The sequence below is a fragment of the Nothobranchius furzeri genome, chromosome 2, assembly GCF_043380555.1.
Source record: "Nothobranchius furzeri strain GRZ-AD chromosome 2, NfurGRZ-RIMD1, whole genome shotgun sequence".
Lineage (NCBI taxonomy): Eukaryota > Metazoa > Chordata > Actinopteri > Cyprinodontiformes > Nothobranchiidae > Nothobranchius > Nothobranchius furzeri.
The window spans coordinates 71,877,752-71,899,608 of record NC_091742.1 but is presented as its reverse complement, the minus strand read 5'-3'; the positions used below and the strand labels follow the sequence as shown (position 1 = coordinate 71,899,608).

Here is a 21,857-nt window from a genome sequence, read left to right as displayed (position 1 = left end):
TATTTTGTTAGCATCTACAGAACATGTTTTTCCGACAGCCTGAGACATTATTGTTTAATGAGGAAAGAGATTTTGTTTTTGTTTTTTTTGTTTTTTGCTGTGCAATCCTCATAAATGGAAACTGAAGCTTCAAATGTTTTGTACTTTTACACTGTCCCAAGGACTGTTATCAGAAAGCTGTTTACTGCATATTTATACAAATAAAAGTTTTTGTTAAATAAAAAAGCAAATGTCTAACATATATTTATTGATGACATGAAATCAACATGAAATAATCGTGATGCATCGTGATGCATCGAGATATCGAATCGAATTGAATCGCTGACACAATAATCGTAATCGAATCGTGAGACTAGTGAAGATTCACACCTCTCAGTCTTAGAAAAAGCTAATGGTTGCGTGCTGTAGCTCATTGTATCCCTCAGCTACCAATGCTGCAGTTTTTGTTTAAAGTTTTTAGTTGTATTAAAAATTGTTCAAAAAGAACAGAGTTAAATACACATTTGATATTGTGCAATATGTGTTATGTAACAAAAGAAAAAGAAATAAGTGGATATTAAAAGGTTAAAAGCCATGCAGCCTTTCATGGTAAAAAGAAGAAAAAAAGAAACCTTGTTAACCCATTATGGTGTGCTTACGAACTAATGGCTTGAATTGTAAAGTGTTAATTTGGATCTAAGTGTGAAGTATTTGACAGCCTTATGCAATAAGGTTTTCCATCCCATCTTCGTGGTGGATGTTCTCCTCTTCAGTGGAGATGGCGAGCTGTCCTGGACCTTGAAATCCGACGAATGTGGATTGTCCTTTCCCCGTCGTGAGGACCACGTTGTGGTAGGATTTTTCTGGCTTCCGGTGTGGGAGTCTGGAGCAGAACTGAGGGTGTACCCACTACAGCTGACCTTTGACTCATTTAGTCTTCCTCATCCCTGAGGGGGAATCCCTGACTAGACTCATTTATTTTGACTGACTTGGATTTCATTCCATCAACACAATTCCACAAACCTTAAAAAAGAAAACTGACTGTATTTCTTTAATGTTTTCTTTGTAAATTGTAAATGATGATGCCAGCTATAGGTTAGTTTAGTTTAGATAATATTTTGATCTGTGCCTTGTATGTTTTCTAATATAACGTTCTCCTCACCTGGTTGCCTCCTGCATTGTTCTTTCTTAGTACTACTACATGGACTTGGACCCAAAATCCCAGAAGTTAGGTTAGCACTCTGGTTACAATTAGGTGTAGAGCAGAGAGAACATGAAAACAGTCCAGGAACTTAAATCATGACAGCTTGTCAGAAGTGCTGCAGTACAAATATTTTGAGATTCTGCAGTGAAACGTCACAAAATGGTCTGATTTTAATGATCCCACAGGTCATATGCAGCCAGAGCAAATAACCCTGGCTGCTACATGTTCTGCTGTATCTTCCCTTGTCAGGAGTCTGTGAGTCAGCACAACTCAGCATTTTAATCAGATGACTTCATCAGCTGAGCGCAGCTTCATCAGATAATAAAGATGAACAGTAGCATTCCTTTCCCCAAGGTTCCTTCACAAGAGAACTGTTTTAGATAAATCGTTATAACCAGAAGAAAGAAGATTTCATAATTAAAGTAATCATTTTATAATTCAAAATAATCGTTGAAGAAAGAAGATTTTATGATTAAAAATCATTACCTATTGCCATGTATAATTAAGCAATGAAATGTTCAGGAATCTGTATTCAGTGATGGTTTAGTATGTTTACAGGATGAGGACATCATTACACCAGACAGAGAGTAAGGTTAAGATTAAGAATGCATGACACATAACTAACCTTGTCCCTAGATTCAGAGACTGCGTCTCAGAGCGTGTGTTTCTGAGATTCTTGGTAAGTTTGGTCATAGATAACAGCGGCTGTTGGGAAAAAGTGGATTTTGTTGTCATTACTGCTTAAAAACATAACTGCCTCTTTTTTACGTGAAAACACCTGTTGCTTCATTAAAATGCTAGTGTTATCTTTTTACTAGCTTTCCCGTCTCAACAGGGAGGAGAACGACCTTCCTCAGATCATGCTGTTCTGTGTTAAGGTTACACTCCCATGTTGACTGATTGCATCTGGGTTTGTGTGAGTGAAGAGATGACAGTGTTTTTACTCCTTACGTGAAACAGCTTACCACCTGGTCTTACGGAGCAGTTTGGGAATGTGGTGTGATATGCTTTGTGTGTGTGCTTGGTTAATAAATACTCTCGGAGGACGATGGTTCGATGAGAGGTCTAGTGAACCATGCTTGGGTGTGTATTCATTTAATCTCTCCACTTTGCAAAGTAAATTTGAACAATAACATTGCTCTAATCCTCTTTGTGCATTTGGTTTCTCTTAAGGTGAACTGGTTTTAATAAATAAATAAGCCAACAGCGGGTATATAAACCAGCCGCTCTGCTTTCTCGGCAGTTGAGAGAGAAAGCTAGAGACTGGCCATCTTGTAGCAAATCTCTAGCTCAGAAAGATTTTGACACGCTGTCAAAACCTTAAAGCTTTTTGCACCTATGAAGTTGAACAAGATAGTTTTCCTGCCGAACAAAGCTGACTCAAACTCCTTCAAAGTTGATTTTAAGACGCTTGGTTCCATTCATCTATCGTTGTGACCCGGAGGCATCTGAGGACTGATTTGGTCACATCGAGGTTTCTCTACGAACCAGGTGCAGTGGGGTCGTCAGCTCCTGGACATCTCGGATCCAACTGGGGTCTCCAAATGGGTGAGGTAGACACGAGACAGCATCTGCATGTGGTTCTGATAATAGCAACTTAATAGTTTAGATGCAAACCAAATACTTTTATCGAGAACGCACCTCTCTGAAGATACGGAGATTCTGATTCATCATCTCATATTCACACAGTTTTCAGACACCCATCTTTTAGTTCCATCCACTCACAGGATAATAGTTTAAACCATTTGTCCAGTCTTAATTGTTTGTAAAATAAATTCTTATTTGTTTGCAAACACTGACTGGTTCTTGAATCATAAACGAAGTGTGAACGATCCCTTGATAATTAAATGAATCCTAGAACCTTCTAATTAATCATCCTAAGACCAAGCAAGGTGATATTCTATAATTAAGAGTATTACATCTATCGGTCACAAGTAATGAGAATAGAAATAAATAGCTTTTAAAGCAATTTATTTAGCCCACATTACTATTTCCCATTACAGCAGGAAGTGAAGGAACTAAAGCAGGCAAACATTTCACCAGCTCTGCAGTCACCAACTGTCCCAGTTTCCTAAAAGCTGTTCACGCCTCCAAGCTGCTCCTGATGTGCTTTTGTTGGTGTTCTGTGTGAAAGTCCAGAGGTGGAAGCAGGTCTCCAAGCAGACCCTTCATTAATCCTCTTGAGAGCCAACAGAGGTAGTCACAAAGCTGAGTATGAGTATGCAGTGGGAAACAGCAGGGGTCATGTTGTGGGACTTTATTAGATTTATCACACTGTGAGAAACCAGTCCTGGATTAAAGTTTTTAATTCTTATTCCAATACAAAGAAACAAAGCAGGAAGGATGCAGATCCTTTCTAATATCTAGAACAACACTTAGTAGCAAAGTCAGCGTTAATCTGATTGAAACGACGTCTCATGAAACTAAACAAAATAATAATGTAAAAGTAAAATAAAAAGATCTAAAACAAACATTCTAAGATATATCTAACAAGCTGTAACAGCTGCTTTAGCCAACAGCACAACAGAACACACAACACCTGTATGAGGGATTACACGCTAACAAGTCGGAAAGTTCCACTAAAAAGAACATTTAATTATCTGATATTTCCTAAATAAAATCCTCATAACAACCCTAGACAGAACAAGAAACGAGACATTCTTAATAAAAACACCATCATGTCTCCTGTCAAGTGATAATATCTCAGTCATTTATTCTCGCAATCTCAATGTAAAACTATAAATGAACTGGTCCAATTTATTAGTCTAGTAGATATGTTTCTACAACCATCAGCCAGAAAGGTGATTGAATGTTGCACTAGATCATGTTTTTGTCAAAACTAAAAAGGAAACACTAACTCAGACCAGGTAGGATGTAGACGAGATACACAGAGAAATCTCTTAACGCCATCTTTGATTAATCCTGATTTTTATCTGACAAAATGTGTTTAATTTGTTTAATCCATCAGGAACAAATTTCAGAATATTAATGAACTTCCTGACAGATTGTTCTTCTTGTCATTATTTCTGTTTACTGGAGAAAATTTAGCACAAATACCAGAAAATGTATCAAATGTTATAAAGCTTATTATCACCTAAATGGACCAATGAAAACAGTTTACCAACTTAAACGATCACACCCCCATGCTCACTGTTGTTTCTTTTTTCTAGTTTGTGTTTGCATTAAAGCTTCGCCTCCCAGTTTAATTGACAGCCCTCACTGCTTTCACCACACAATCAGCAGATGGAAATTGAGGCAACAAGTCATCTCCATGCTGTTTTTCTTCAGCACAGCAACTAAACCAGGTGATTTCAATCAGCACAGTGAATGAACCTTGTTCAAAATCGTGGCGTGGAGATGACTTGTTGATGCCACAATTCCCATCTCTGACAACCAGTTTGCAGGTTGTAAATGCAGCTTTAAACACAACATGGGAATCTGTTAATTATGGGACACTGTCTGAAATTGAAGGACGTGAAAAGTAATGGAAAAAAAGCTGGACTGTCCCATACAAAGAGAGACACCTGGTCCTGGGGCCAATCCTGGAACCACCGGCTAACATCTGAAAAGATCTGTAGTTATATTTATACAACTCACAAAGTACAAACCACTGGTAAGATACATATGTCTACACTACATAAACTACTTAAAGGTATGGTTCACTGAATAAAGTATTTTAATGATTTTTTTTTTCTGATTATAATTGGTCACTCTTATTCATACAAGCTGAACATGAAAATAGTCTCCTACACCTATCTCCTGCATTAGCGTCTGATCGATAATGACTGTGAAACGCTAGGATTAGAACATCCTGACAGATCTCCGACACACTGTGACTTAACATTCATGGATTCACCCATGTTGACTCATAATGGGGAAGGCTGTTGTTGGTTTAGGGTCCAGGAAACAGCAGAGAACATTTTGGCTAGTAGAAGGTAACCGTTAGCAATAGCAACTCCACCATACAGCAGAACTCCTTCAGGCTTGTGTTATTTGTGGAGATAAAACATGAATGTTGCAGAGCAAACAGAGTCAGTGGTAGAGTTGCATTGCTGTTCAGAGGACAGATGTCCAGATATGAGGAAATAAGACTAACTCCTGTAATCTGAAGCTACTTCATCCTCCAGCTAAATTCTCCATGCTGATAAAGGAGCTTTTAGGCCATGTCCTGACCTCGGTTTGATTCCCCATTTCAGCAGTGTTTTCTTCTAGCCAGTATTAAGTTTTTAACTATTTATTGGTAAACTGTTTAAAATATAAGGACTATTTTTTTTACTTTGTTTATTTTGCAAGCTTTTTTATTTGGCTATTTTAGTTTTATTGATTATTTTCTGCGAAATACTTTGTGTCTCTACAGATATTTGAGTTTAGTCATTTCCGAGCAGCAGTTAGTTGCAGGGCTCCAATGATCTATTCTCCTCGCCTCACATGGACTCACATCAGCCTCAGCTAGCTAAATAAATACAATATGATATTGGCGGCAATGTCACAGGATACCTCTTTGCCAATACCAATGGCTGATTCAAATTCAATGTAGTGCAGTTTAAACCTGAAGAGGGTGCTACACTAGCAGTTTTAGGTTGAACTAAAATGCTTACATAATGACCTCACTTGTATACAGCACCATTAGATACTCATTTATACAGTTTTTAAGCAAAAATGCTGATTCTGGGATGACTTGCTCTTCACACAGGTGATTTGTGTCCTGTGTGGACTCTCGTGTCCATTTCAACTTGATTTTACACAAAATCTTTGTCCACAGAGTTCACAAACATAAGGCTTCTTTCCTGTGTGGACTCTCTCATGTCTGTTTAAACTTTGCTTATAGAGCTCCGGACCCCACGTGACTCTCAGTTAGTAGACGCCATATTGGCAGGCAAAAAAGATAAACAAACACGGATTGTAAACATGAACATGAACGGGATCGGCTTGGATTTTACTTCGTCGGAGTTTACTTCACACTTTAAAACCGAAGAAATCGTTTTATATAGACAGAAATTAAATAGACTAAACATCTCCGACCCTTACCGTGCCCCTGGGATACTTTTTAAAAACGCCAGAAACTGTCGGAGCGGACTTCTTACCAGACCTGGCCGGGCCGGGGAACCCCTTGGGATTTACCCGGAGGAGCTGGCCCAAGTGGCTGGGGAGAGGGAAGTCTGGGCCTCTCAACTTAGACTACTGCCCCCGCAACCCGACTCCGGATAAGCGGATGAAAATGGATGGATGGACAAATAACAGATTTACACGTAAGTAGTTTAAATGGAGTGCTGTGCTGTTTGAAAGTATAAACTGAACGCCAAGAGAAGTCAATAGTCTGATTTTTTTCCGTGAATAAATAAATATGTCAGGCAGGAGCGTCTCAGGATCTGTCTGAGATCTGACTCAGTGAGACAGATAATAGCAATCCAAAGTGCTTTTTATGTGTGATCTGACAATTGATCAACCATTGCTTAAAAATTAAATACAGCTTAGCCGGTTAATTGCTGTGATCATAAAACACGTAAACGACAGCACGCAGAACTCACGAGGCAACGTTTTACGTGACGTTTACCTGTTGCTGTGAGTAATAAGACAGAAAAAGCCACGCCAAAATAAGTTTAGGAAGCCCACTAAGAATCGTAATAAAAGCATTTAAAATAAATACCATACACAGTTGAGGAAACTTTGGTTTAAGTACCTGATATGAAGTGGTCGCTGCATAAGCGAAAACCTTTACTCTCGGGATCCCAGTTTCATTTTAGCCCGGTCACTAGTGCGTTTTATTACAATGATCCAACGTTTGCGGCGTTCCGGATCGTGGGGAATCCTGTAGACGGCTCATTCCTTATGTCGTCCGCGTCTGTTCTGCATCCTGGGGCACAACAGGAATCTACCATATTTCCCGTTTGAGTTTTCTGACAATAACAAATAGCCCAGCTGCGGGCTTCTGCATGCCAAGATGGCGCCGTTTCGATTTGAACTGTTGCATGCCGGGAGAAGTGACGTCAACTCCCGGAGCTCTATAGCTAAATCTTTGTCCACAGAGCTAACGGGCATAAGGCTTCTGTCCTGTGTGAACTCTCGTGTGACTGTTTAAACTTTGCTTATAGCTAAATCTTTGTCCACAGAGCTAACGGGCATAAGGCTTCTGTCCTGTGTGGACTCTCATGTGCCTATTTAAACTTGACTTATGACCAAATCTTTTTCCACAGAGTTTACAGAGAAACAGTTTCTGTCCTGTGTGGACTCTCATGTGACTGTTTAAACTTGATTTAGCACTAAATCTTTTTCCACAGAGTTCACAGGCATAAGGCTTCTGTCCTGTGTGGACTCTCATGTGACTGGTTAAACGTGTCATGTGGCTAAATCTTTGTTCACAGAACTCACAAGCAAAAGGTTTCTGCCCTGTGTGGATTCTAATGTGTCTGTTTAAACTTGTCCTACAACTAAAGCTTTTTCCACAGAACTCACAGATCAAAGGTTTTTGTCCTGTGTGGACTCTCATGTGTCTGTTTAAATGTGACTTTACTCTAAATCTTTTTCCACAGAGCTCACAGACAAAAGGTTTCTGTCCTGTGTGGACTCTCATGTGACTGTTTAATGTCGTCTTTTGGCTAAATCTTTGTTCACAGAACTCACAAGCAAAAGGTTTCTGCCCTGTGTGGATTCTAACGTGTCTGATTAAACTTGTCCTATGACTAAAGCCTTTTCCACAGAACTCACACACCAAAGGTTTCTGTCCTGTGTGGACTCTCATGTGACTGTTTAATGTTGTACTTTGTCTAAATCTTTGTCCACAGTGCTGACATGTAAATGGTTTCTCTCCTGTGTGGATGCTCATGTGACTGTTTAAACTTTTCTTATGGGTAAAGATTTTTCCACATTCATCACAACTAAACGATTTTGGTTCTTTCTGGACTTCCCTGCATGAGTCTACATGTTGCTTCACTCTAACACACTTCTTATTAACCAAACCACCTGAAGACCTTATTACTGAATGACTCATCACTCTCACATGTCTTTGGAGAGACCACTTGTGGAGAAACTCTTTACCACACTCAGAGCAGCTAAAGGATTTGTTGGCAATCTTAACATCTGACTCAGAAGACCTGCTTTCATTCCAGTTCATGACTCCATTTCCAGTTTCAGGCCCAGCAGCTGATAGCTCAGAGCCTCGATTCCCACCACCACTGCCATTATCCTCCTCCTCCTCATCATCATCATCATTATTTCCATTAACTTCAATCTCTACAGTGTCAGATGTCTGTTCATTATGGTTCAGATCTGGGTTCCTGCTAGTTTCTGCTCTTCCACCAGTTTCTGCTGTCATCTGGTCAGCTGAAATGCTTGTTGGAACATGATGAAGAAGCTGTGAGAAAAGAGGGTTCCCTTCATCATCCTCACTCTTTATAGAAACTACAGTGAATGGAAACCTGGCGGGATCAGTCTCCTCATTCAAATGGAGCTGTTCTCCATCCAAGCTGGTCCAGAGTTCCTTCGGTTCCTCCTTTAGGTGGAGATGTTCTGGATCCTGCTGGTCCACTCCAGCACTGTGATCTTCAGAAGCTTCTTCTTTAACCAGCCCCATCTGTTGAACATCTGTAGTAAAGACACAAAGTGAATTACCAACCGCTTGACTATATTTTCACACACATAATTAACAGGTGTATTACTGGTTTATGTTGGCAAGATCAGCAACCGACTGACCTAGAAACAGGAAATTACTTTTTAATTGAGTTACTTTTACATGTGTGAGACACACACACACACACACACACACACACACACACACAGTACAGGCCAAAAGTTTGGACATACCTGTCTCATTCAATGTGTTGTTTTTATGACTATTCATATTGGTAGATTCTCACTGAAGGCATCAAAACTATGAATGAACTCAAGTGGAGTTATGTACTTAACCCAAAAAAGGTGAAATAACTGAAAACATGTTTTATATTCGATTTTCTTCCAAAAAAAGCCACCCTTTGCTCTGATTACTGTTTTGCACACTCTTGGTATTCTCTCAATTAGCTTCAAGAGGTTGTCAGTCACCTGAATGTGTGCCTTATCAGGGTTAATTAAGTGAACTTATTGCTTTATCAATGGGGTTGGGGCCATTAGTTATGTTGTGCAGCAGTCGGGTTACTACACATACAACAGCCCTATTGGACAACTGTTAAAATTCATATTATGGCGAGAACCAATCAGCTAACTAAAGAAAAATGACTTTAAGAAATGAAGGTCAGTCAGTACAGAAAATTGCAAAAACTTTAATGGTGTCCCCAAGTGGAGTCGCAAAAGCCATCAAGCGCTAAAACGAAACTGGCACACGAGGACCGACCCAGGAGTAACCCCAAGCCTCAGAAATCACAAGTTATCAGCAGCTCAAATCAGAGACCACATAAATGCCACACAGAGTTCTAGCAGCAGACCCACCTCTAAAACAACTATTAAGAGGAGACTGCACAAATCAGGCCTTCATGGTCAAATAGCTGCCAGGAAACCACTGCTAAGGAGAAGAAACAAGCAGAAGAGATTTGTTTGGGCCAAGAGGCACAAGGAATGGACATTAGCTCTCTTCAACGGAGTGTCCAAGACATGCGTCTGAAGGTCCGATGAAACAACAACAAAGTCGATCATCGAGCTGTGGCCTAAGGTATCCTGGTGCCAAGAGCACATATGGACACCTTTATGTCTGAACATGGTGTTCATTATGGAAAACCATGACTGGCACAGAAGTCCAATAACAAAACACCACTCGAATTCAGATCGGGGGGCCGTTCCTCCCAACCACACCTCTCCAGGTCTCACTGTCATTGCCCACGTGAGCGTTAAAGTCCCCCAGCAGAACGAGGGAGTCACCGGAAGGAGCGCTGCATTAGACCAGTGGAAATCTGTGCTTATACACACACACACACACACACACACACACACACACACACACACACACACACACACACACACACACACACACACACACACACACACACATATACACATATACCTCTCCCTGGGCTGCCACCTTACCATGGTGGAGGGGTTTGAGTGTGTCAATGATCCTAGGAGCTAAGTTGTCTGAGGCTTTCTGCCTCTGGTAGGGTCACCCATGGCAAACAGGTCCTAGGTGAGGGATCAGACAAAGAGCAGCCCGAAGACCTCTTATGATGCATTATATAAATGGAAACCGTGTTCCCTCGCCCGGACGTGGGTCACTGAGCCCCCCTCTGGAGCCAGGCCTGGAGGTGGGGCATGTTGGCGAGCGCCTGGTGGCCGGGCTTTTACCCATGGAGCCCGGCCTGGCACAGCCCAAAGAGGAAACGTGGGTCCCCCTTCCCATGGGCTCACCACTCATTGGAGGGGCCAAAGGGGTCGGGTGCAGTGTGTGACGGGTGGTAGTCGAGGGCGGGGACCTTGTCGGGCTGATCCTCGGCTACAGAAGCTGGCTCTTGGCACAATGAATGTCACCTCTCTGGTGGGGAAGGAGCCTGAGATGGTGTGTGAGGTTGAGAGGTTCTGACTAAATATAGTCGGACTCACCTCAATGCATGGCTCTGGCTCTGGAACCAGTTTCCTTGACAGGGGTTGGACTTTCTACCACTCTGGAGTTGCTCCCACTGAGAGGCGCCGAACAGGGGTGGGCATACTATTTGCCCCCCATCTTGGTGCCTGTAAGTTGGGGTTTACCCCAGTGAATGAGAGGGTAGCCTCCCTCCGCCTACGTGTGTGGGGGGAAGGGTTCTGACTGTGGTCTGTGCTTATGCACCAAACTACAGTTCAGACTACCCACCCTTTTTGGAGACCTTGGAGGGGGAGCTGGAAAGCGCTCCTTCCGGTGGCCCTCGTTCTGCTGGGGGACTTTAATGCTCACGTGGGCAACGACAGTGAGACCTGGAGAGGTGTGGTTGGGAGGAACGGCCCCCCCGATCTGAATTCGAGTGGTGTTTTGTTATTGGACTTCTGTGCCAGTCATGGATTGTCCATAATGAACACCATGTTCAGACATAAAGGTGTCCATATGTGCTCTTGGTGCCAGGATACCTTAGGCCGCAGCTCGATGATCGACTTTGTTGTTGTTTCATCTGACCTGCGGCCGCATGTCTTGGACACTCGGTTGAAGAGAGGGGCGGAGCCATCAACTGACCACTACCTGGTGGTGAGTTGGCTCAGATGGTGGGGGAGGATGCCGGTCAGACCAGGCAGGTCCAAACATATTGCGAGGGAACGTCTGGCAGTCTCCTGTCAGAAGAAGCTTCAATTCCCACCTCCGACAGAACTTCCAAAATGTTCCGGGGGAGGTGGGGGACATGGACCCTGTTCCGTGCCTCCACGCCTGGGACGACGGTGGCACATGAGTTAAATGCTCGGCCCCATAATCAGAAGGTTGCAGGTTCGAGCCCCGCTCAGTCTGTCGCTGTCGTTGTGTCCTTGGGCAAGACACTTAACCCACATTGCCTGCTGGTGGTGGTCGGAGGGACCGGTGGCGCCAGTGCTCGGCAGCCTCGCCTCTGTCAGTGTGCCCCAGGGCAGCTGTGGCTACATTGTAGCTCATCCCCACCAGTGTGTGAATGTGTGTGTGAATGGGTGAATGACTGATTGTGTTGTAAAGCGCCTTGAGGGGTTCCAGGACTCTAGAAGGCGCTATATCAATTACAGGCCATTTTACGATTTTTTTTTCATTGTTGAGGCGGCCGACTGGAGCTGTGGTCGCAGGATCGTCGGTGCCTGTCGTGGTGGCAACCCCGGAACCCGCTGGTGGCCACCGGTGGTTAGGGATGCTGTCAAGCTGAAGAAAGAGTCCTTTCAGGGGTACCAGCAGTCCAAGCGGAACGTGGCTCGGGTGGTCGCCAAGGCAAAAACTGGGGAGGGGTTCGGTGAGACCATGGAGCAAGACTTCCGAACGGCTTCAAGGAGATTCTGGTCCACCATCCGGCGTCTCAGGGAGGGAAAGCAGTGCGCTACCAACACTATCTATAGTGGGGACGGTGTGCTGCTGACCTCTACCCAGGACGTTGTGGATCGGTGGGCAGGATACTTTGAAGACCTCCTCAATCCCAGCAACACGTCTTCCAGTGAGGAAGCAAAGTCTGGGGACTTCGGGTTGGCCTCTCAAATCTCTGGTGCTGAGGTCACTGAGGTGGTTAAAAAGCTCCTCTGTGGCAAGGCTCCAGGGGTGGATGAGATCCACCCGGAGATCCTTAAGGCTCTGGATGTTGTGGGGCTGTGTTGGCTGACGCGGCTCTGCAATATCGCGTGGACATCGGTAGCAGTCCCACTGGACTGGCAGACTGGGGTGGTGGTCCCCTTATTTAAAAAGGGGGACCACAGGATGTGTTCCAACTACAGGGGATCACACTCCTGAGCCTTCAAGACCATCAAGTCTATTCAGAGGTTCTGGAAAAGAAGGTCCGTCGGACTGTTGAACCTCAGATTCAGGAGGAGCAATGAGGTTTTCGTCCTGGCCGTGGAACACTGGAGCAGCTCTTTACCCTTAGGGGGATCCTGGAGGGTGCGTGGGAATTTGCCCAACCAGTCTACATGTGTTTTGTGGTTTGGAGAAGGCGTTTGACCGCATCCCTCGGGGGGCCCTGTGAGGGGTACTCCAGGAGCAAGGGGTACCAGGCCCTTTGATACGGGCTGTTAGGTCCCTGTATGACCGTGTCAGAGCTTGGTCCACATTGCCTGCAGTAAGTCGGGCTCGTTCCCAGTGAGAGTTGGACTCCGCCAAGGCTGCCCTTTGTCACCGATTCTATTCATAACCTTTATGGACAGGATTTCTAGGCGCAGCCAAGATGTGGAGGGCATCCGTTTTGGTGGCCTGAGGATCAGGTCTCTGCTTTTTATGTTTATGTTTATTTATTTGTTTATGTTTATTTATTTGGCAAACGCTTTTATCCAAAGTGACTTACAATTTTATAACCTATAGGGCATGTTGTGATCTGTGGGGGAAACGGGAGTGCCCGAAGGAAACCCACGCATGCATGGGGAGAACACGCAACTCCACGCAGAAAGGCCGCAGCCAAGTTTCGAACCTGCAACCTTCGTGCTGCGAGGCAACAGTGCTAACAACTGTGCCACCATGCAGCCCCATGCAGATGATGTGGTCCTGTTGGCTTCAGATGATGTGGTCCTGTTGGCTTCATCAGAACATGATCTTCAGCTTTCGCTGGAGCGGTTCACAGCCAAGTATGAAGCAGTTGGGATGAGGATCAGCTCCTCTAAATCTGAGACCATGGTCTTGATTCGGAAAAGGATAGAATGCCTTCTCCGGGTCAGGGATGAGGTCCTGCCCCAAGAGGAGGAGTATAACCCCCAAATTCCACTATCTCCGCTCCGCCACAAACTCCGCAGCAAAAACGGTCCCGTTGTAGTCAATCAGAGCTGTTCCACTACTGCGGCCGTGCGGCGCAGTGCACCGCCTGCCATTCCGCCATCCAGCAAAAATAGGATCGATTCTATTTTTGCCGGACGCTGGAGCACCTCCACAGTCAATGGACATAAATCACAACCGCCCAACAGGAAAGGGAGCAAGCACAACTTCCGTTATTTCACAATAAATCGATAACAAACAGCGTTTTTTTTTTTTTGTTTCATTGGCAACGGTTTAACAACGTTTAACTATCAATGGCGGTTGAACTTTAAATGCACAAAAATAAGCCATAAATACAGTTTCACCTATTAAAGCAGTCATCCTTTCTTGATCCAAACACTGCTGATCTCTCAACACAAATGATGGGCAGATTAAACAGTTCATTTCGATGCTTCTCCCACACAACGGGTGTTTGGATCTAACTTCTGCATTTATTGCTCGGACTGTATCGCAAGATCTCGAAAATCCCGCGCATGCCTGTTTGCGCACCTCAGGTCTCCGCACCGGAGCGGAGCTGTTGTAGAGCGGGTACAGTATAATTTGAGCTCGGAAGCGAGCGGCAGCAGAAAGCGAGGGCGGAGCGGAGATAGTGGAATTTTGGGGTAAGTATCTCGTGGTCTTGTTCACGAGTGAGTGAAAACTGGAGCATGAGATCGATAGGCGGATTGGTGCTGCATCTGCAGTGATGCGGGCGTTATACCGATCTGTCGTGGTGAAGAGAGAGCTGAGTCAGAAGGCGAAGCTCTCGATTTACTGGTCGATCTACGTTCCTACCCTCACCTATGGTCATGAGCTTTGGGTAGTGAGATTGCGGATACAAGCGGCCGAAATGAGTTTTCTCCAAAGAGTGGCTGCTCTCCCTTAGAGATAGAGTGAGAAGCTCGGTCATTCGGGAGGGGCTCGGAGTAGACCCGCTGCTCCTCCACATCGAGAGGAGCCAGTTGAAGTGGCTCGGGCATCAGGTCAGGATGCCTCCCTGGTGAGGATTTCCAGGCACGTCCAACCGGGAGGAGACCTAAAGGTAGACCCAGGACACAGTGGAGGGACCATGTCTCTCACCTGGCCAGGGAACGCCTTGGGAATCCCCCGGAGGAGCTATATACATATATATATATATATATATATATATATATATATATATATATATATATATATATATATATATACACACAGTGGGGCAAAAAAGTACTTAGTCAGCCACCGATTGTGCAAGTTCTCCCACTTAAAATGATGACAGAGGTCAGTAATTTTCATCATAGGTACACTTCAACTGTGAGAGACAGAATGTGAAAAAAAAATTCATGAATTCACATGGCAGTATTTTTAAAGAATTTATTTGTAAATCAGGGTGGAAAATAAGTATTTGGTCAATAACAAAAATTCAACTCAATACTTTGTAACATAACCTTTGTTGGCAATAACAGAGGTCAAACGATTACTATAGGTCTTTACCAGGTTTGCACACACAGTAGCTGGTATTTTGGCACTTTCCTCCATGCAGATCTTCTCGAGAGCAGTGATGTTTTGGGGCTGTCGCCGAGCAACACAGACTTTCAACTCCCTCCACAGATTTTCTATGGAGTTGAGGTCTGGAGACTGGCTAGGCCACTCCAGGACTTTCAAATGCTTCTTACGGAGCCACTCCTTTGTTGCCCGGGCGGTGTGTTTGGGATCATTGTCGTGTTGGAAGACCCAGCTACGTTTCATCTTCAAAGCTCTCAGTGATGGAAGGAGTTTTTGGCTCAGAATCTCACGATACATGGCCCCATTCATTCTGTCCTTAACACGGATCAGTCGTCCTGTCCCCTTAGCAGAAAAACAGCCCCAAAGCATGATGTTCCCACCCCCATGCTTCACAGTAGGTATGGTGTTCTTGGGATGCAACTCAGTATTCTTCTTCCTCCAAACACGAGTTGAGTTTATACCAAAAAGTTCTACTTTGGTTTCAACTGACCATATGACATTCTGCCAATCCTCTGCTGTATCATCCATGTGCTCTCTGGCAAACTTCAAATGGGCCTGGACATGCACTGGCTTCAGCAGCAGAACACGTCTGGCACTGCAGGATTTGATTCCCTGCCGTTGTAGTGTGTTACTGATGGTGACCTTTGTTACTGTGGTCCCAGCTCTCTGCAGGTCATTCACCAGGTCCCCCCGTGTGGTTCTGGGATTCTTGCTCACCATTCTCATGATCATTTTGACCCCACGGGATGAGATCTTGCGCGGAGCCCCAGATCGAGGGAGATTATCAGTGGTCTTGTATGTCTTCCATTTTCTGATAATTGCTCCCACAGTTGATTTTTTCACACCAAGCTGCTTGCCTATTGTAGATTCACTCTTCCCAGTCTGGTGCAGGTCTACAATTCTTTTCCCGGTGTCCTTCGAAAGCTCTTTGGTCTTGGCCATAGTGGAGTTTGGAGTCTGACTGTTTGAGGCTGTGGACAGGTGTCTTTTATACAGATAATGAGTTCAAACAGGTGCCATTAATACAGGTAACGAGTGGAGGACAGAAAAGCTTCTTAAAGAAGACGTTACAGGTCTGTGAGAGCCAGAGATTTTCCTTGTTTGAAGTGACCAAATACTTATTTTTCCACCCTGATTTACAAATAAATTCTATAAAAATCCTGCCATGTGAATTCATGGATTTTTTTCACATTCTGTCTCTCACAGTTGAAGTGTACCTATGATGTAAATTACTGACCTCTGTCATCATTTTAAGTGGGAGAACTTACACAATCGGTGGCTGACTAAATACTTTTTTGCCCCACTGTAGTTGTCATCATCAACGTTACATGATTTACAGAATACATGTGACCCCCACATGTGGGGGGTGCACAAGCCTGTGTGTTTTCTTTTGTTTTTGTATGTTCTTGTATGTTATAAAAAATCTGAAAATAATAAAAACTTTAATTATAAAAAAAAAAGAATACATGTAACCAACTAACATTTTGCATTCAACCACCGGATGTTTGGATCAAAATGTGAACCAATCAGATCTTAGATCAGGTGAGAGCCAGGCGTTTGCCATCATGCCCAAGGTTTTGCAGCTGGTGGAGAGCAACTGCAGCGCCTTGCTCCAAAATCTGCGGCCGCCTTGATCTCACGAGGTTATCGTTGTCTACGTATGCATGACGTCAGACCAAGTCGGCGTCAAGTCGGACACAAAGCTAATCAGCAAGCACTGCGCGCCGATCACCGGTGATCTAATCTGCGCATCACTGGCTCATCTCGAACATGACCGATCTTGAACCCGAGCAGATCCTGTACCGACACTGGATCTTCTTCAGTCCTAAATCCGCCCCTGATTTTAGATATCTGAAATGTTCATTCTGGACTAAAGGAATGTTATTATGGATACTAGATTGTTAATTTCTACTAGGAAGTATAGAATTATAGATATGTGGAATATCTTGCCAATGCATTTTATGATTTACGACAACTTCTGAACTTTGTAGTAATGCTTTCCCTTGTTCTCAGATTTTGGTGATGAGGAGATAAACAAGCTCACAAGTCACTTCTGACCTCTTCTGCTGTCTGCTGGAGCGGATGAGGACTTGATCCCTGATCAATGGACAATTCTTAAGGCTGAACTGTACACAGCAGGATTTAGCCAAGGTATTTAGAGAATGATGTCAGAGAAAAAAATTAACATTGATGTTCCTAAATGGCAAAGTTTTTAACAAGTCCTTGAAAAGCTAAATGTCTAATAGTGTAAGATTTTGAATTGTTAAAAGCGCATTACAAATCTAATTATGTCTTTAAAATAATATATAAAGTAGCATTTTAAACTATTGCTTGCTAGACTGTAATTTTGTCTGACCCTTCTGCAGGAACTTTTGAGAAAACCTGGCCTACTGTGAACAGAATGCTGCACCATCGGTGTCCTGACGTCCTTTACCCCTTTGATGCTCTCCTCACCATCCCTGCAAGTACAGCTGACTGTGAAAGAGGGTTCAGTGTCATGAAGCAGGTAAAGAGTGACTGGTGTTCACGCCTGAAAGGTGAGACCCTCTCTGACCTCTTGAAAACCCAGTTGTGCTCACCTGACATTAAAGACTTTGATCCAACCAAAGCCATTGACATCTGGCATGCTGACAGTTTGCGCAGACGCAGGCCTGAATTTGTGCGCAAAAATGCAACAAAAGAAACTGATGCTTACTCAGATTCAGAAAAAGAAACACGTTCAGAGAGCTCTGAGGATGAGGATGTTTGATTCAGAAGGAAGAGATACAGTGGGGAAAAATAAATCAGTGTTGCACTTTCTATATGTTCTTGTGTTCATTGCACTATGTGTGCGTTTTTCACAACAGCAGTGTTAATAAAATGACAAAATCTTCATTCAGTGGCATTCATAATCTCTTTTTTGACTGCAGAAAAAAATGGCTAGTGGGAATCCAAATTGGCTAGTAACTTCCCGAAGTTACTAGCCACTTTGGCTGATGATCAAAAAGGTTAATTTTGAACCCTGATTATTACTATAGAAACAGGAATTAATAGGAGGTCCGATTGTTGATTAAATGTAAAAACGGTTTGCCATACAATACCTGCCTCCATGGTGCCCATTCGGGGCTTCTCCGTAGGAGAGTGTGAGCAGGATGGATCAGAGAGCGAGCAGCGATCCTGCATCATCACCAACTCAGATGACCTAGTCTGATAGAGGTAACCTATTCAGTCTGATGGCGGCGGAATGAGCGCGTTTCTCAGAGAGGCCAAATAAACAGCAGCAGAACCAGAGGGCAGGAAGTCCTGGGAAAAGCTTTTCTGACCGCTCGACCTGATTTTGGAGCTCCGGTTGTGACGAACACCGCAGAATATCTTCCCTGGTTCTGCAATGAACTCGCACCAAGTGTTGAGGAGAGGAGGACGTTTCCACAACCTGGTGAGAATATTTCTGCTAGTCGCTGTAGCTGATCCCCTCCCTCTCAGAGACCGAAGTGGTAGACGTTTTTTTTATTGCAGCAGAGCCTCAAATATTCACCTCACACACCAGAGCAACAAGCTACTCTGCTACATCTTCCTGTTTTCTTCTTCTTGTTGTATTAGTTGTTATGGTTGGTGACCAACGTAAATGCACTACCACCACCTACTGGCCAGAAGTCTGGAGGAACAGCAATAACCTGTGTGTTCTGCGATTGACTAAAACCACTTCTGATAACGTGCCCCAGGCAGTAAACACGAGTTATTTGCCCTCGGTTATAGTATGGTTTTTATTTAATGTCCAGACTGTCTGACATAAACTACTTGATTGCCAACTTCTCTTTTCCATGCTTTTGTAAAATGCAGCTTTTGTGCTGTACAAAACATCAACATCTCTACAAAATCTCCTTAGATCTAGTTGTGTCAGTGGCTTTGAGGCTTTGATGCAGCCTATCTGGCTCCCTGCACTTCTACTCATTGACGATAGGGGAGACTAACTTTACAGATTGATGCTGTGGTTGGGCTGCCCCGCCTTATATAAAATTGATTAATAGAAAAAGATAATTAATATTTGCACTACATAAAATGATTTGAATGCATTTGATATTTTTGTACCTCCTGGCATATATTTTGTGATACATTTTGTAGCTGACAATCAAATATTTGGATAAAGCTGTCTTACCCCACAATTATTAACACTTTGTGTTAACTTACCTCATGTAAGTTAACACAAAGTGGAAATAAACTTTGGGTGTAATCTTTGTTTTGGAATGAAATATAAATTTAATTTTTATCTCTTATTACAGGTCATCACAGCATGCACCATCCTGCACAACATCTGCCTCAGTGCGGGTGACGTGGTGCAGGACGATGCACCTGAGGATGATGCTGCAGAAGATGAGGGGGAGGCTGGTTTGGAGGCAGTCAGTGGTGCCCTCTGGCGGGACCAACTTTCTGCTGAGGTGTCTGCTCTGGAGGAAGTACCACCAGACCATAATTACTGTTAACAGGCAAGTAATTTACGTAGGAATCTCTAGTTTACAAATCGTTTAGTCTTGTTATCTGCTAGAGTTACAAGTATTATACTCATGATCTCTTTTTTGCATATATCTGAATGTTAGTGATGTGACAGCCGTCGATTGAGCCAGCCCAGCAAACCCTTTTGATGGACGATGAGGCATCCAGAAGCATCCTCTGCAGACCACTCTGTCTGATGTTTCACTTGCCAACCAGAAAAGTTCAGCCTTGGATCTCGGTTCCTGCGCTCCATCCACCTCGATGATCCATGTTCAGCAGATTTAGCATCACCACCAAAGACTCCCTGCTTTCCAAGTTTACTGTATATAGTTTGCTTTTATCTTTAATTTTATTCCTTACAGTGTTCCCTTACCTTTTATTTACTATGTTGTTACTTGTTAAAAACTGAATAATAAAACTGTTAAAATGATCGAAAAAGAGTTATCAATTAATAGAAATTTTATTACATTTAATCAAATAACAAAAACATTCAAACACATATATTGAACCTGAACCAGAAGAAACAAAAAAAACTTTCTCTACCATCCTTTCCATCAATGCTAAAAATCTGTCCATCGTTCTTTCTCTCCTCTCCTCCGCTTCCCTCTGTTGTCTCATGTCCTCCCTGATCAGGTCAAGGAGCTCATCAGCCCTTCTTCTTTTTCTCCCTGATGAGGAGTCCGGCTTCCTTCCACCATTCTCCCTGTCCTCTGTCTCACCCACTGCTGCACTTGGCCCTGGAGTGTCCTCGGGAATGGAAGCAATAAGGACAGGAGGCATAGTGGAAGGCCTCTGTCCCAACACCTCGTCCATGGGGACAAACCAGCACTGGGCTTTCTCCTGACCAGTGGCGGCTGGTGAAAAATGTTTTTGGTGGGGCTGTGCTATTTTTTTTTAAACAAACTTGTGCTTTCTGAGCTTTGTGCACAACTTCACTATTTCCTGAATCAAGCACAGCTCTTTTATTTCCTGTCTTACATCATTGGACAAACTGATTAATCCAGGTGTGTCTGACTATTGGCAAACTGCCTTGCGGACCAAGGTTGAAAAATACTGCATTAAATTGCACATAAAATAACACGACCATAAATGGTAAATAGGCAATGCAAGAGGCAAGTAACAAAAACATTTTGTTTAATTTCAACATTTGAGTGAACACGAAAAATTATGAGCAGGTCACTGTTACAGTAATGGTAGTAAACACTACTTAGACAAAATGCCAGAAATTTACACTGTTAGGACTTATGGAAAGTGGAAATACTTTCATAGGAAATAATGTCATCAGTATCCTCTTACAAATGTCATATTTCCCACTTTTGGGACAAATCAGAAATGTTTTATTGTCCCAAAAGCTGGGAAATTTGTTTGCTGCAGCAGAAGTGTAACAAGTAAAATGGAATCAGATTGATGTATGTACAAATTTACATGAAATACACATTTACATGATTAAATATGTATAATAGGTATGTGTGTTGAAATTAGTTTTTACAGTTATTGCACATTAAACAATGTACATGTTGTTAAACAAATGTCCCGGTTTGTGGGACAACCAAGGATTTCTGATTCTGATTGTCTTGTTTACAGAAATGTAATGTACAGCTTACCTCTGCACCCAGCTGCTGTTCTCCCTGTCCAAACGTCCTCCGTTTCTTTGTTGGCTGCTGCACTGATGCGCTGCATTCCTCAGTCAGAGAATGAATGGAGTCCCCAATGAGACACAAGTTCCACATCCACCTTCTGTGGATCCCAGCCGTTTTGAATAACAAACACAGAAAGCAAAATAACGCATTAGCGTGATTGCATCCAGCTAGCCACTGCTTCCTGGTGTACCAGTTTTGGGAGAAGCGTTGTGTGTACAGTTTACCTCTCTCCTTGTCCTGCTGGCTTATCTTTACGTCGGGCTGATCTGGTCCAAGCTCTTTGACATTAAGTTTTTCCACCATAGTTCTCCTCTCGAACGGATACTGGAGAAGAGACCGAACTGAATTCAGTGGCTACTGAGATCCGGTATCCATGTTGTAGGCGCACTGGCGTCCATGTCTACGTCTGCGTCACGACCGTCACGAGTCACGACCAAAAACGTGCTGGAGTCGAGACTCTCCGAGTTCTACCGAACACCAACGAAAGCCTTGGCGGTAGCTCTATCGCCCATCATGCTTCTGAAACGTTCTGAAACAACGTCGCCGCTGATTGGATACATTCTCATTCTTACCCTTTGATTTTCTTGTCAGCAATTGGACAGCTGGTCTCGTCCTGTTTGGGCGATTGAAAAACAGCATACAGCCTCCACCGCTAGGCAGAGACCGGCAGAGACCAATATATATATATATATATATATATATATATATATATATATATATATATATATATATATCAGTGGTGGGCAGTCAG

General features: G+C 43.4%; 1 protein-coding gene across 2 annotated transcripts; it reads right to left on the bottom strand.

The window, feature by feature from the left end:
• Positions 1–3,137: 3,137 nt before the first annotated feature.
• Positions 3,138–18,215, bottom strand: LOC107377433 (gastrula zinc finger protein XlCGF57.1). Of its 2 annotated transcripts, none has more exons than XM_015946999.3 (2): positions 18,077–18,215; positions 3,138–8,764 (listed from the first exon to the last, which is right to left on the bottom strand). In XM_015946999.3, exons 1-2 carry the CDS (start codon positions 18,159–18,161, stop codon positions 7,296–7,298), a joined length of 1,554 nt encoding a protein of 517 aa, XP_015802485.3. In that variant the 5' UTR covers positions 18,162–18,215; the 3' UTR covers positions 3,138–7,295. The 2 variants fall into 2 exon arrangements, with proteins under 2 accessions (XP_015802485.3, XP_070405029.1); XM_070548928.1 differs by having other exon boundaries at positions 18,081–18,213.
• Between the last annotated feature and the right edge of the window lie 3,642 nt (positions 18,216–21,857).